Raw genomic sequence first — 13,621 nt, forward strand, 5'->3', positions numbered from 1 at the left:
AAAAAGAAAACCGAGCCTACAACAGGCTCGTTGATGATTTGCAGGCAGCACACAAGATTGGGCCCAGAGTTGAGCCCACCATTTAACCAAAGAGCCAAACTTTCTAGCGGTGAAATTAGGCCAAGAACAAACCCAGCAATACAACAAGCTCTATATTATGAACTAATTCTTTAAGGCACAAGACACAAAAAAGAAAGGGCCAAGGCTGAAGACTCTTGGGCCTAAAATTGGGCCCAAGTTCAATGGGAAATCGAGTTCGATCCATTTGGGCCTCATATTATATAGGATAACCCATCTGGCCCAATTCTAAACTGAAGGCACACACACAATGCTAATTGGAGATCAACATACTGAACTCAATAATATAGGCCATTGGAACATTGCTTATTGAATTGGGCATGGTGACATGTTAATTAAAGGGAGAAAAAAACTTCAACTGAGTCTTACTTGTACAAAACAAACACAGAATAAACTAACTTTACAAATACTTAATCATAATGGCTAGAAGCATTCTCAAAATCCAGTAAATCACAAATCAAACTAGCAAAGTCCACTTCCTCAATTTATATATATACTACCCTAGTCTGAAATAGCCCTTAAACCAAACATATTTAAACAACACCCGTACAGGAGATGTTCTTCCTGTAGCCAAATTCAACATGACAGACTAATAACCTCAAATCCAACCTTAAGATGATATGTAACATCATGACATGTATGAATACATATGATAAAGCTAAGTTAATACAGAACATGGATAAATTCTAAAAGAAAAAAGGCCATTATTCAGTAAAAATACTAGCATTGGTCATTGAATCTCCAATTTAATTACATCACTTCACATTTGCACTTCACATGTTATTCAAGAGCCAAAGAATACCTGGAAGTCAAAACAAAGCAAAAGAGTGAGGATTTCAACAAAAGCAGTAGGTCAGCAAATCAATGCAGCAGTATCCAGCTTGTTTAAATCATTTTAAACCCAAGAATGAATCAAAATTCTTTGAAGTCTTTAAGTCAGTGCTAATAGTAAAGCCAAAGATGCAATTCCAAAACTAATTTCAGTCGAAATGTTGCAGACCCTTTTTTGTTTTTTTAGAGTATGAATGGCTGCCTATAATGAGGGGAAAGAGGTCTTTATATAGGCATGTCTAAGGCAGCCCTAGCCTAGCTAACCATTTCCCCTTTTACCCCTTGAATTCTTGGTTGTTTTACCCCTTTTAACCCTTCAATATATCTGACCCTCCCTTATCTTTTAACAAACCAGCTCTAAATTTATGCTCTAGAAGCTTCCTCCTAACAGAAAATGATTCCCTACACTCAAATACCCAAAACACCCCCTGACAGCCTTGTTTTTACATTCAAAATGCAAACCTGGGTCAAATTAACCCAAAACCCAGCTCAAACCCATGGGCTTGTATACTAACAGCCCAAACTGAAACTTCAGACCATCAAAAATGAGCATTGAAGCTCAAATGGTGACCCAGGCTGACTAAGGTCAAACGAAAAGAAAAGGCAGGAGGAAGAAAGAATCGGGTCACAGAGAACACAAGTAATTTAAACCAGAAAATACTTGATCAATTTTTTGCAATAATTCAAATCCTATAAACTAAACCGGATGAAACTAAACAAATGAGTCAAGCAACGAATAAATAGCGAACAAAACGACTTTAATGCAATTAACCACAATTATATTTTCAAAACGATCTAGGTTAAACGAAAATCCAACTAAAATGAAAGGAGAAGAAATGAACATGCAATCAAAGGGAAAGCACATACTAAAGTCACCGGAGACAGATGAGTGACTTGGTGAAAGGCATCTTTTTGACGGAGTTTGTCGAAACACGGTGAGCTTTTGAAACGAATCGAAATTAATGACAATCGATTATTCTTAGGAAGAACGATCGATTGGCATGAGTTTTGACTCATTATCAAACCAACACGCTTAAATTCTGGACAGGGAACAAAACTAGGGTTTTCGAATTTGGCGTCAGATTTGGGATTTGAAGAAAAGGGTGGGGATTTCGGGGGAATTTGTGTTGGATTCATATTCAACGGGGTGTGGGGATTGTGGAGGAGGAATTTGGGGCTATTTTGTGGAGTTTTAAGGAGGCGCCGGCGGCTGGGATGGTGGAATTTTAGGGCGGCGGATCTAAGATTCATAGAGAGGAACTGAGTGAGAAGATGAATTGAGGGGGTCGATTAGGGGGTAGGGCTTGTTTCAGATATTTTTATATGGGTTGGGTAATCAGTTCCGGCCCGTTAGATCACATAGGATCAACGACCAGGATAGGGAGACGATGGAACGGCGTCGTTTGGCTTGGGGTTGGGGCTGGACCGGGTTAGGGATTGGGCCTGGGCGGGTAGAAGGATTGGTTTAGGTTTTTCATTGAACTAGCCCAATTTCGGATCTTTAAATCAAATTCTCAATTTTCCTTCTCTTTTATTTCCTTTTATAATTGTTTTCTTTTCCTTTTCAATTAATTAAAACCTAAATTAAAACCCCTAAAAATAATTATCTTGGAAAAATTAAGCTGATTATCTACTATAATATTTACAAAATTTAATTACTCCTAAATTAAAAGGAAATTACAATTTTAAACTTAAAAGGCTAAGGATGCAAAAGTAAGCCAATTTTGTGATTTTTATTTTTTAATAAAGCAACTAATTTACTAATTAACCTAAAAATGTAAAAATAAATCCTAAATGTGATGCATAATATTTTGGTATTTTTGATTTTTAATGGAAATTAAAAATGCACAAAAATGCAAATAATTAATAAAATTTCTACAAAAAATCTATAAAATTGCAAATAATGGGGAAAATTTTATTTTCTTGAATTTATGGGAGTAATTCATATAGGGCAAAAATTATGTGCTCACACTCACATGCCCGTCACCTAGCATGTGCGTCACCTCAATACCAATAATATAACACGTAATTTGGGGTTTCATACCCTCAGCACTAAGTTTAGAAGAATTACTTATCGCAAACCGTGTAATTCTTTACTTCGCTATGCCTTTTCCTCGCAAATCGGCCTTCGAATGCCTTGAACCTATTCACAATTAATTTGATTCATTCAATACATATTATAGGAATTAATTCCATTTGAAAATACTAATTTTCCAAAAAAATTCGAAATTAACTCAAAAATCGTCAGTGAGGCCCACGTCACGGAATCCGATAAAAGTTACAAAATATGAACATTCATCCAACCACGAGTCCAACCATAAAAATTTTACCAAATTCCAACATCAATTCGACTTCCAAATCCTCAATCAAATTTTAAAATCTCAAGGCTCAAACCTTTGAATTTAACCCCAAAAATAAGTAATCTAGTCGGGATATTCGATGATAATCTCATATTATTGACTAACAATTACCACAAGTGACTTATCTCAAGTTTTCACATGAATTCTTGCTCTACAATTACCCAAAAAACAAAATTGAAGACCATGGTGTAAAACCTTACCTCTTTAATGAAGAACTTGAGGGATTTCTTGTTGGATTTCAAGGCTTGGACAAGATATTTTGATGAACAAGGTACTTGAGCTTCTTCCTCTCTCTAGAATTGCTCTCCCTTCTCTCTAAAAGCACCAGAATTTCCCCCAAAAATGAACCCCAATCGAGTTAAATGAAATGGGGTTCGGGTCTTAAAAACCCATTTTTGTACATCCACGGCGTGTGGAGCGCCACGGGGTGCGAGGCAGCTGTGCAAAATGTGTCTGAAAATGAAATTTCGGAATGTTCTGGAATTTCCCACAGGCGTGTTGTGCCGGGCGCTGCGTGAGGCACCACGATATTGTAAAATTCTATCAGGTTTTGGTAATTTGGTCATAACGTCTTGTATGAGTGTTCAAATGATGAACTGTTTGAAGCATTAGAAACTAGACTCGAAGATATTTAATTTGATAGGTTTTTCATCACATAACTCCTTATATATATGTAGATATGCTCGTCCAAAATTTGGTCTTGTGCGTGCTCATTTGAAACTTTTATCTATAATGAAATTTTTCAACTTGGCTTGGACTTAGGCCTCTCCTTAGACCCCAAATCACTTATAATATGACTCGTACACTTATTATCATATCCAATTGATATCCATCATATTACTAGTCCTCGTCTGCAGACAAAATAATATAATTAGCGCACGTCAACTTTATTAATAGGGCTTAAGTACTTCGAGATTTTTTTGGGGTGTTACATTTACCTACTGCTGAAGTTGAGTATGTTGTTGCCTCCTTATGTTGTGCTCAATTGTTGTGGATCAAACAGCAATTAATGAACTTTAGAATTGATGTTGGTTTTATCCACATTTTTTGTGATAATACTAGTGCAATTAGTATGACCAAGAACCCGGTTGATCACAAAACACATAGATGTTGGGCATCATTTTCAAAGGGATAATTTTGAGAGGTGCTGATTACTGTGGAATTTTGTGCTACTGATAAGGAAACTGCTGATATCTTCACAAAATCTTTGAGTAGGGATCACTTTGAAAGGAACAGGTCTGAATTAGGGATGATTAAGATCACCTAAAAGAAACCAGTTCTAACTCAATGATTGGTTAGATAATTTGTGAATTTTGTGAATAATTAGATTAGATATGTCTCAGTCTCATACTTTTATTAGTATACTCTTGTTCCATGTGCTAAAATATCTCACAGATGTCTAATGATATTATCTTTATTTTCTTGGAAAAAATCAGTCTTATGCAAGAAACTTTTAGTGAAGAACCTGGTTCATCGAGCTTATAAAGTATGTATTCTACACTCCGCATAATTTGAAATAATTGCATATGGATCATGAACTGAATAGAGTCCCACTTTATTCCAAACTAATTTTGAACCAGTTAGTTACAAACGAACCAGTTTCATCAAGAGTCCCACGCGCCATAATTGCAGAAATATTTGGGGAAGAGTCAAACGTCTTTTCAAACTGAAACTTCCAATGTGATTAGACTTCTAGACTTCAAAAGGTATCGTTATACACTCAACATTTCCCTCTTTAAATTAATATGACCTTACCCTCTTGTCTCAACATTTTTCGAAAGATCAAAATCTCCAAAACCTCAAAACTCTATCTATTTCTCTTAAGTTTCTGAACTGATCAAATGGCAAATACCCATGAGAATCCCAAAAATACTGAAAACCCTTCCTCAACCATCCAAACCCCCAAGAAAAAGCATATCAAAATGATTGCACGCAACACAGTGGCCAGTAGAGAACAAGCTAAGAAATTGAGTGAGATGCTACAAGACAGTCAAGCAGAAAAACCCTAAAAATCTTATGAGTCCTTCAAGTATACAACTGAGGGGGAAGAACCAATTTCATCTGAAATTGAGCAGGTAACTTCTGGGTTAAAAATTTCTGATATTGCTTCTAAAATTGCTGAGAATCTTGAAAATAGGTTTGTGTCGGTTGGTACGATTGCTGGAGTAGAAACTGGTGAGTCTAAAAAAATTGGTGGTAAAAATGAAAAAGAAAAATAACAAGAGTGAGGGTGTTGAAGTAGATGTGAGGTGAAAGGGAGAAGAAAGAGTGGTTGGATCTCTTTCACCCCCTCTTGTTGGTTTGGCTGAAGAAGTTGGAGCAATGATTGTATTAAGTAAAGAGATTAGTGATAATGATGAGACTATGAATGAAAGTATGGGGATAGAATCACAGGAGATAGGATGGTTTTGGTTATAGAAGTACAGCAGATGGGCTGGCTAGGTTAAGGAAACGATTTAATAAACATGTTTCTTCTTTTGCTAAAATAGACAAGAGTCCTGATCTGCTGCAAAAGGTGACAGATAATTACAATCAAAAGAAGAAGAAGAAGAACAAAGTTGGAAAGACTACAGGAAATTACATGGGTGGCACTAAGAGAAAGAGTGATCCTTCTATCCATGTAGCAACTCCTCCCACGAGAGAAAGAACTATAAAGAGCTAGAAGAAGCAGAGTGAGGCCAATGTAAAAAGGGCCTTACCTGAGAATGCCAAGAAAGTCGCTTGAAAAAAAAGGGTTGGTAAGCCAAGCGGAGTAGTCCAGATTGAGGAGAAGAACCTGGTTCTTGAAGATGAATATGAGGATGTGGAAGTACCCACACCTAGTTCCAAAAAAAGAAAGACGTCTCAAAAGAATTCTCGAGAAATAGAGTTCAATTATGTCTAAAAGAACTAGGTCTACCAAAAGGAGCAAGAAGGCTCAAATAGTGAAAGAAAATGGTTAAGGATGTTGAGATTGAATGATTGAAGACTAGGTTAGCTGAAGTAGAGGCTGAGAAAGACTATCTCAAGTGTGAGCTTGCAAAGTAAAAGGAGAAGAATGATGGTATTCTTCAAAATATGCTAAAACTGCTTCAAGCAAAGAACCAAGAACCCGATCCTTCCCAGTCCTAAATTCTTCCTAGCCCAGTTGTAACCAGTGACCCAAGTGAGATTTCTCTATTTTTTCTCATGGTTCTATGTTTTTATTTCTTCTTATGCCTTGTGGTAGGATCTTATCAATCAATGAAATTCACTGTTTTTGCTCTAATTATTTGTTGATATTTCTAAGATGGCTAATATCCTTATATTGAAAAAGAGAAATTGAATCCATAATTGCATTTAAGGTAGCTCCAGTGGCCATGAGTGATATCTGTTAAAATCTGGTTACTTAACTTAATTATGCAACTTTTCGATGATGCCAAAAGGGGAAAGCTAAAGAGTGCTTTTGCTTTGGACTGTGATGTTTATAACCTAATGAACCTGGTCATTGATGGTTTGTGACTTTAAATGGAAAGTGTTCTGACATTGTACTTGATGTTGAGCTGAGCTAAAATAGGTTACATGCTTTTGAAAAGAACATAGTTTGTCATCATCAAAAGGGAAAATTTGTTGACCTGAGTAGTTTTGGTTTTGATGATTGACAAAGGAATACATTGATGAACCAGGTCCATGGATAGTGTATACAGGTGACGGACAGATCAAGCAAAAGGCTTGCACGTGTAAGGGATAAGTATAAGTGGTTATATTTTCCCTGGACGAAAAGGTTGCATCTTTGATAAGGAGCAGGACTCCTTACTTGAAGAGAACTCTATCCAAGATAAGGGAAGAGTTAGAAGTTGAAGTTGACTAGAACTCTTCCACCAAGGAAGAGTAAAGCATTAGAACTCTAGTTAATCTTTATTTACTAACTCTATATGTATCGGTTATGTTCTCTTTTAAAGGTGATGCAAACATACTGAAGTTAATCACGAATTGGGAGCAAAATAGCAAGGCATTTTGTGAGCAATTCCTGTGAAATTTAAGAGTGCGATCCTTAAGCTACACGAACCGGATTGTAGAACCAGCTCCATAAAGAGTTTCATGTGTATTTCTTTATTTCTAGTTCAAAGTGTAGTATGTGTTTTGAGTTGTACCTTTCGGATTTATTAGAAGCAAATTGTACTAGGTACTTGAGTTGTATCGTTCAAGTTAGAGTTAACTTAAATCAGTCGCAACAGGCTGTGGCTGGTTGCTATAAGGGTTAGAGTTAATTCTTAGATTTGCAAGAGGTTTTAAACTCGAGTTGTATTGTTCAAGTTAGAGTTAACTTGAAGCACTCGCAACAGCCTATGGCTGGTTGCTATAAGGGTTAGAGTTAATCCTTAGGTTTGCAAGAGTTGGTAAACTTTGTTGCTAGCTCAGAGTTGTAGTGAAGTATTTGGAGAAAATCATACTGGGTAGTAGGTCGTGGTTTCTTCACCTTTTGAGCAGGGTATTTCCCACGTAAAAATACTTGTGTTCTTTACTTTCTGCATTTATTATTCCGCAATTGTAGTGTAAGGAACACGTAGAAGAAGCAGGTCCTTCTATAATTTGTGCACGCGAAAAATTGGATACCACACAAATTACCCCATCCCCTCTTGTGTGGTATTGAAGTATAAAACATCATTCACATTCCACAATACCATGAGACAGTCACATTTGGCAGAACAATCAACTATCTCCATGAAGTTTAAAGCAAAAGGGAAAGCAACATGGAAACGTTATTTAATGTTAGATTCTTGAATAGTATTGCTATATAGCTAGACATTCTTATTCTACTTCAAAGAACTTTTACCTTACCTTTTAATAGGATATTTGTCATAAAGGAACCTGACAATCAAATTAATACTTGAAAAGCAGAACACAAACAAGAAATACAGACAAATGCAATTTTATAATTCCATAAGGTTTAATGTTTTTATTGCAAGAATGAATAAAAATTCACAATTGCAAAATCCTTATATTACAAAAGAACAAGTCGATATAGCATCTAATAGTTTTGATTTCAAACTCACTCCAATTATGTACATATTAACTCTTTTAAGCAGTTCATCAAACACCTTATATGCGTGCTTTTGTGAGTCAAACCACTTTAGTAAAGGGTTATATCAACTCACCTCAAAACTCCTCAAGTCAACATGTAGGCCCCAGTCCAATGCATTTTAATAATTTCAATGTTTCACACCTAAAAATAGAATTTAATGTTGATACAGAGAAAGAAGGGAATTAACTATTCAATTCTTACCTACCACTACTTTAGGATAATTGACAATAGAGAATTTTATATACCTGAGTTCAAGAATTAGTGATTTGTAAAGAATCCTAGAATTTTCGTTGTCTGCATGAATAATTTTGCTGCCTCTATTTCTTGAGCAAACAGAATGTTCACTTCTGTTTTCCTAAGGCTTTTACGCCTTTTGCCTGCTAAGAGCCCTTTATGGGCTTTAGGCTTGTCACGTGACTCCTTTTTTTTTTCTTTTTTTTTTACTTAACTAGTAATTATTGATACCTACTTTTAATAATTAATGATATTAAAATTATTAATATTTCCCTAATTGTACATCCAATTATTTAAGTATAATTTTTTATTTTTTTTTGCACTTTAGGCAAGATTAAAAAAATTAATTTTATAATTAGCGTGTGTTAGAAACTTTTATAGATTGAGAAGTGTTTTATCGATATTGAAGAAGTTGGGCCACATAGAAGCTAATTGTTGGACCAAGCATAGGGATGAACAAAAGCAAGCAAATTTCACAAAGGAAGTTGAAGAGGGGAGTAAGTTATTCATGACCCAATCTCCTATCAATGATGGCCTTAATGGAGTGTGGTTCATGGACAGTGGTGTCTCAAACCATTTGTCTGGAACGAGGTAACTGTTTAAAGTACTTGATGAGTCCCAAAAAGGTGTGGTCCAATGAGTGTTGAATTTTTAGGTGAAAGTTGATATTTTTTGTTGTTCACCGATGATTATAGTCGAATGAGTTGGGTTTATTATGATTTTGTAAAAAAATTCAATAATTTTGAAACAAAGTTTTGCAAATAAATGATTAACTTTTTGACATCTTTCTCGCATCGCTTTCAGTTGAGAGAAAATTATGGGTATCTTTTATGGGGTCTTAAAAGCAAATTCACGTTGCATTCTAGTTTCATTGTAACTGGCCAAACTTTGGATCGAGTTATATTAGACACCTTTTGAAGTCATGGTAATTCTGTCTGCCAAGTCGATTTACTACTTAGTACACATGCCTAGATAATAGACATAGAAGCCATTTTAAAAGGACCTTCGCTGGGGAGATAGGAGAAAGCTCTCTCCACCCCTGTTCGTCTTCAAGCGTTGTGCCTCATTCGGAGAAATCTGGTAGGCGTTGGTGAGGACCTCAATAGGCATGGCTCTGATCACTGATGTGTAACCTGCTAGTTGGCTGTTCATTGGTTCACTGCTTGTCCTCCACACCACAAATTCCAATCCATTCTGTCCTGCTCTCACTGTTGAGGCGAAGTATTGAGGAACCACAAACATTTCTCCCTGGTTTACTCTGTCGTTCATCACTTGTTGTCCGCTGTGGTCTACTACTTGCACTTGTGCCTCTCCTCTTTGCACGTATACCACGCAGTGGCCGTTCACTGACCAATGTGGGGTCAACAATGCATTCTGCATCCACCAAATTTTAATCAATTACTAATAGAGGTTTTTTCAGTTTAATCAACTTGAGAAAATTAAACAAAGATTTACCGGATAGAGGGTGCCTCTAGAGGCACTCATGTCCATGTATTTAAGGATGGGAAGTTTTTGGCGATTGACATGGTTAATTTTTCCGGCTTGCCTTGAGAAGATGTCAGCTTGTGTTCGATGTTCAACGTTGGTGCGGATTTTCATTGTGCAAATGTTTTCTTCCAAGCCATTTCCGGTTGCTTCCTCCCACCATTGCTGTCCTCGTCGTGATCGCCCTTGTTCTTCTTCGAATTCTCCTTCTTCTTCGTCGGGCCTAATTATTCTCATTTCTTCCCTCACATTTACAATTAGTCCGCGTTCGCTCTGCTCTTCTTGCATCCTCCTTACAATCTCGGCTGGGATGTTGAAGGCCTCAGCCATCAGTTCTGTGTCGAAAGCACGGAAAATGTTCTGGAACCTCTGCCTGCTCTGTAGTCTTTGACCTGCTTGGGTTTGTTGCCTTCCACTTTCTGGTACTCCACCAGCCAAGTAGAATGCCTGCAGTCCAAAGACATAGCCAACCAATTATGAAATTGCATGAACAAAAAGTCATCAAATTGTAGAAACTAATGAATTTTACCCTCAAGTTTTGATCAAGCTGGTTCGACCGGTGGTTGAGGTCGTTGATAGAGACGGCGACAAGCTCTTCCTCGCCATCATTATAGCACCAATGAGCAGCGCCAGCGGGAAGTGCCACGACATCTCCTTGGCGAATGCGGTGGACCTTCTGGTGTTGGTCACTTCTGCGGCCTTGGCCCCTCTCTTCCCTTGGCTCTCGGCCAGCCTGGAAGGACTGGGACTGAGACTGGAAAGTCTCAGCACAGCCAGGGTAAGTAATGCCAATCAATCCCTGGCCACGCTCAATGTAAACCAAGCGCGGCATGGGATGGAAATTAGGCAGAGAAAGGGAGTTGCGGCGGATGACACTCCTCATGGGAGCAACTCCAGCGCACTGGAATTGCTCCTCGTTCTCGTCCCACAGCTCAGTGACGCCGCCCTCTGACTCAATTCGGTTAGTGGGCTGGCTAGCAGTGAGCCTTGTTAAACGGCATTGTTGCGCTTCAGTGAGACGAGTGCCTCTCTCACCCCGCTGACCAGCTTGCTGACCCTGATAATCTCTAACTGCATTTGTTGCAGACAAGAGAAAAGCAGAGAGGAGTATGGCTAAAATGAGTTTAGTGGTGACCGCCATGGCTAATTAGGATTGATTTGTTAACTACAAAGATGGGATGAGATTTGGGGAAACTGAGGCCTCCTTCTTATAGTGTTTGAGGGGAACAAGTACGAAGACCGTGTGGCATTGAACTCTGTTTTCTTTTGCATGGTGAAGCTGTCTTCTTTTCTGCCCAAGAACGACACATTGCAATGGTTGTTCGAAGGAATCAAACTACATGCAAACTGACTTGTGTTAGTTTTTATGTTCTTTTTCTTTTTCCTTTTTTGTTTGATTAAATGTTACTGTAATTAGTTTTTGATGCTTCATTTTCCCTTCTTGGGAAAAATATGACGTGGACGTATGCGAATTCAATTGCTTGTTTGTATTATTGGCTTTACGATATGGGATTCAACATACTACAGCAAGGATTATTAAAGGTGCCAATTTAGAGGTGTCAGTTTGTGATGCCTAACATTGCACTATTGTTAAATTCTGATGGACCTAATTTGGTGTAAAGTTACCTAAATATTCTGAATTATAAGATCATAACCTAATTAATTACCTCACTCAAGCAGGGCGAAGTTATGTTGGCCCAAGAATGGTCAACTAAACACCCTTCGCCGAATAAGATACATTATTACTTATTATTGATTAGAAAATAGATTTTGAACGCCCTTGCATCGCCCAATGGTAAAGGGTGTTCAAAATTTGAATTTGAACACCCTTATTGAATTTCCTGGCTTCGCCACTGCACTCAAGAGGAAGAAAAAACTCTAAATAAAGAATATGTACACTGCTCCAAATTTATGATAATGATGCTAATACAATACTGTACTTGTTTATTTTTCATTCTATTTTGAAGGCATTAGACAAATTTCTCTGAATGAATGTGACACAGCACACCGCATCCTTTAGAAAAAGCTACGGAATAGTTTGCTTTGTGCCCACTGCGTGGCTGTACGAGAAAGTTTTTTTTTTTCCTCAAACGGAGGATTGCATTTATAAGTTAAGTAGGAGAATTACAAGGGGTGATTGAAAATAAGTTGCTACTACTAGTTACATCAAAATCTAAATGCATGCAAGTAAAAGACATATACAAAACAAAAAACATAAACGAAGGCAAAAAAAGGGGGGGTCTTCAAAATACAGAATCCTGACAGTAGTGGTAACAATGGCATCAAAATGGCTAAGTTGTTGGGTGTTGGGTTCGTGGATCATTGACATCGACAGAAGCATGGATCTCTTGGCTTGTGACTGCCACTGGGTTTGACCACCAAGTCATGGGCTCGCCATAAAAGTACAATTCCTCCTAAATGACCTTGTGTGCAACTTGGATTAAATCAGTGTAGTTGAATTCCATGAGGAGATCAGTGTGGTCTGTTGTCCTTGTTTCTGTAAGGTATAGAATGGAAGGATTATTCCACGTGAGCAAGAATCTGAGGTTCCGGCAGAATTCTTCATTAAATCTTCATGATGTGGGTGCTCCTTTCCGGTGCCAGAGAATGTAAGAGCATCTGGTAACAGATTGTCTTGAAGGGTTGGAATCATGAGAATCACATACTTCTCTTCCAAGGATAAGGGGTCTACGCGTATGTTCAAGGAAGTTTGATGGATGTTTGGAGGGATGAAAATGAGGTATTTTTTCTGTATTTTCTGACATGGAGATCATCAGGAAGTCGTTCAAAATCGTTGATTCTATGAAGGTCTCCGGCAGGTCGTTGCCTTCTTCTACTTGATGTTGATTCTCCTGCTATGGAGAAGCAGGTGGAGAGTTGGTAATGTGGTTAGCGATCCCTTGGTTTTGCATCTGTATTGACATTGGAGGTTGAGCAGTTGCTACTAGATGTTGATGGAATAACCATGGCGAGGAGTTGGTCTGTGGGTGTGTATTCAAGAAGGTGGGGTGATGGAGTGCTTGTGCTTGCCATTGTTGATAATGATTGATGATCTCTTGCATTTGCCAAAGGATGGTATCTTGTTGATGGATCAAGTTCAAGACTTGGTCTTTTTATGCTTGGTTTGGAGTTCCCTCTTGTACTGTGAAGGCCATATCTTCTGATGTTTCCAAAAGGAGTGTGACATGATTGTGTAGTAGTTGCAGGTCTATCGGTGAAAACTGGTGTAGTGGTGGCATTTGTTGTGGAGGAATAATTGGATGGTGGTGTATAAGTGAGAATCCAGGGTATCGTGATGGCCTCTGTTGTGCATGGTTTGGTTGGTGCTGAATGATTAAGTGGGGAGGGGGTGAAGGAGAGGGGAGAGGAAGTGGTGGTGGTGGTGATTGATCTGGACATTGTTGATGTATCTACGGTGCCGGTATTGATGGTGATGATTTCTATGGTTGTTTGAACAATACATGGTGGTTATTGGTAGTGCAGTGAGTAGTAGGAGTTGGTTCTGGAGTTATGGTAGTGGCTTTATTTATTAGGGGGTATTTGAAGAAGCCTTTGGGGTTGAGGTGGGTAGATTTTTCAATGATTGGTT

General features: G+C 38.0%; 1 protein-coding gene and 1 long non-coding RNA gene across 2 annotated transcripts; both read right to left on the bottom strand.

The window, feature by feature from the left end:
• Positions 1–701: 701 nt before the first annotated feature.
• LOC104217831 (uncharacterized) lies at positions 702–8,662 on the bottom strand. Its single transcript, XR_708854.2, has 3 exons — positions 8,559–8,662; positions 8,387–8,454; positions 702–880 (listed from the first exon to the last, which is right to left on the bottom strand). It is a non-coding gene; the product is annotated as an uncharacterized lncRNA (long non-coding RNA).
• A 761-nt stretch (positions 8,663–9,423) lies between these two features.
• Positions 9,424–11,306, bottom strand: LOC104217830 (11S globulin seed storage protein 2-like). Its single transcript, XM_009768161.2, has 3 exons — positions 10,562–11,306; positions 10,003–10,479; positions 9,424–9,921 (listed from the first exon to the last, which is right to left on the bottom strand). Exons 1-3 carry the CDS (start codon positions 11,171–11,173, stop codon positions 9,541–9,543), a joined length of 1,470 nt encoding a protein of 489 aa, XP_009766463.1. The 5' UTR covers positions 11,174–11,306; the 3' UTR covers positions 9,424–9,540.
• Between the last annotated feature and the right edge of the window lie 2,315 nt (positions 11,307–13,621).

Source organism: Nicotiana sylvestris, chromosome 9 (assembly GCF_000393655.2).
Source record: "Nicotiana sylvestris chromosome 9, ASM39365v2, whole genome shotgun sequence".
NCBI classification, from domain to species: domain Eukaryota; kingdom Viridiplantae; phylum Streptophyta; class Magnoliopsida; order Solanales; family Solanaceae; genus Nicotiana; species Nicotiana sylvestris.

Bases quoted from the DNA above. Each gene is read 5' to 3' on its own strand.
- LOC104217830 (XM_009768161.2), bottom strand. From the start codon at position 11,173: ATGGCGGTCACCACTAAACTCATTTTAGCCATACTCCTCTCTGCTTTT. The intron at 10,480-10,561 runs GTAAAATTCATT...TTTGGACTGCAG, and splicing joins AGCTTGATCAAAACTTGAGG to GCATTCTACTTGGCTGGTGG. The intron at 9,922-10,002 runs GTAAATCTTTGT...TGGTGGATGCAG, and splicing joins CTAGAGGCACCCTCTATCCG to AATGCATTGTTGACCCCACA.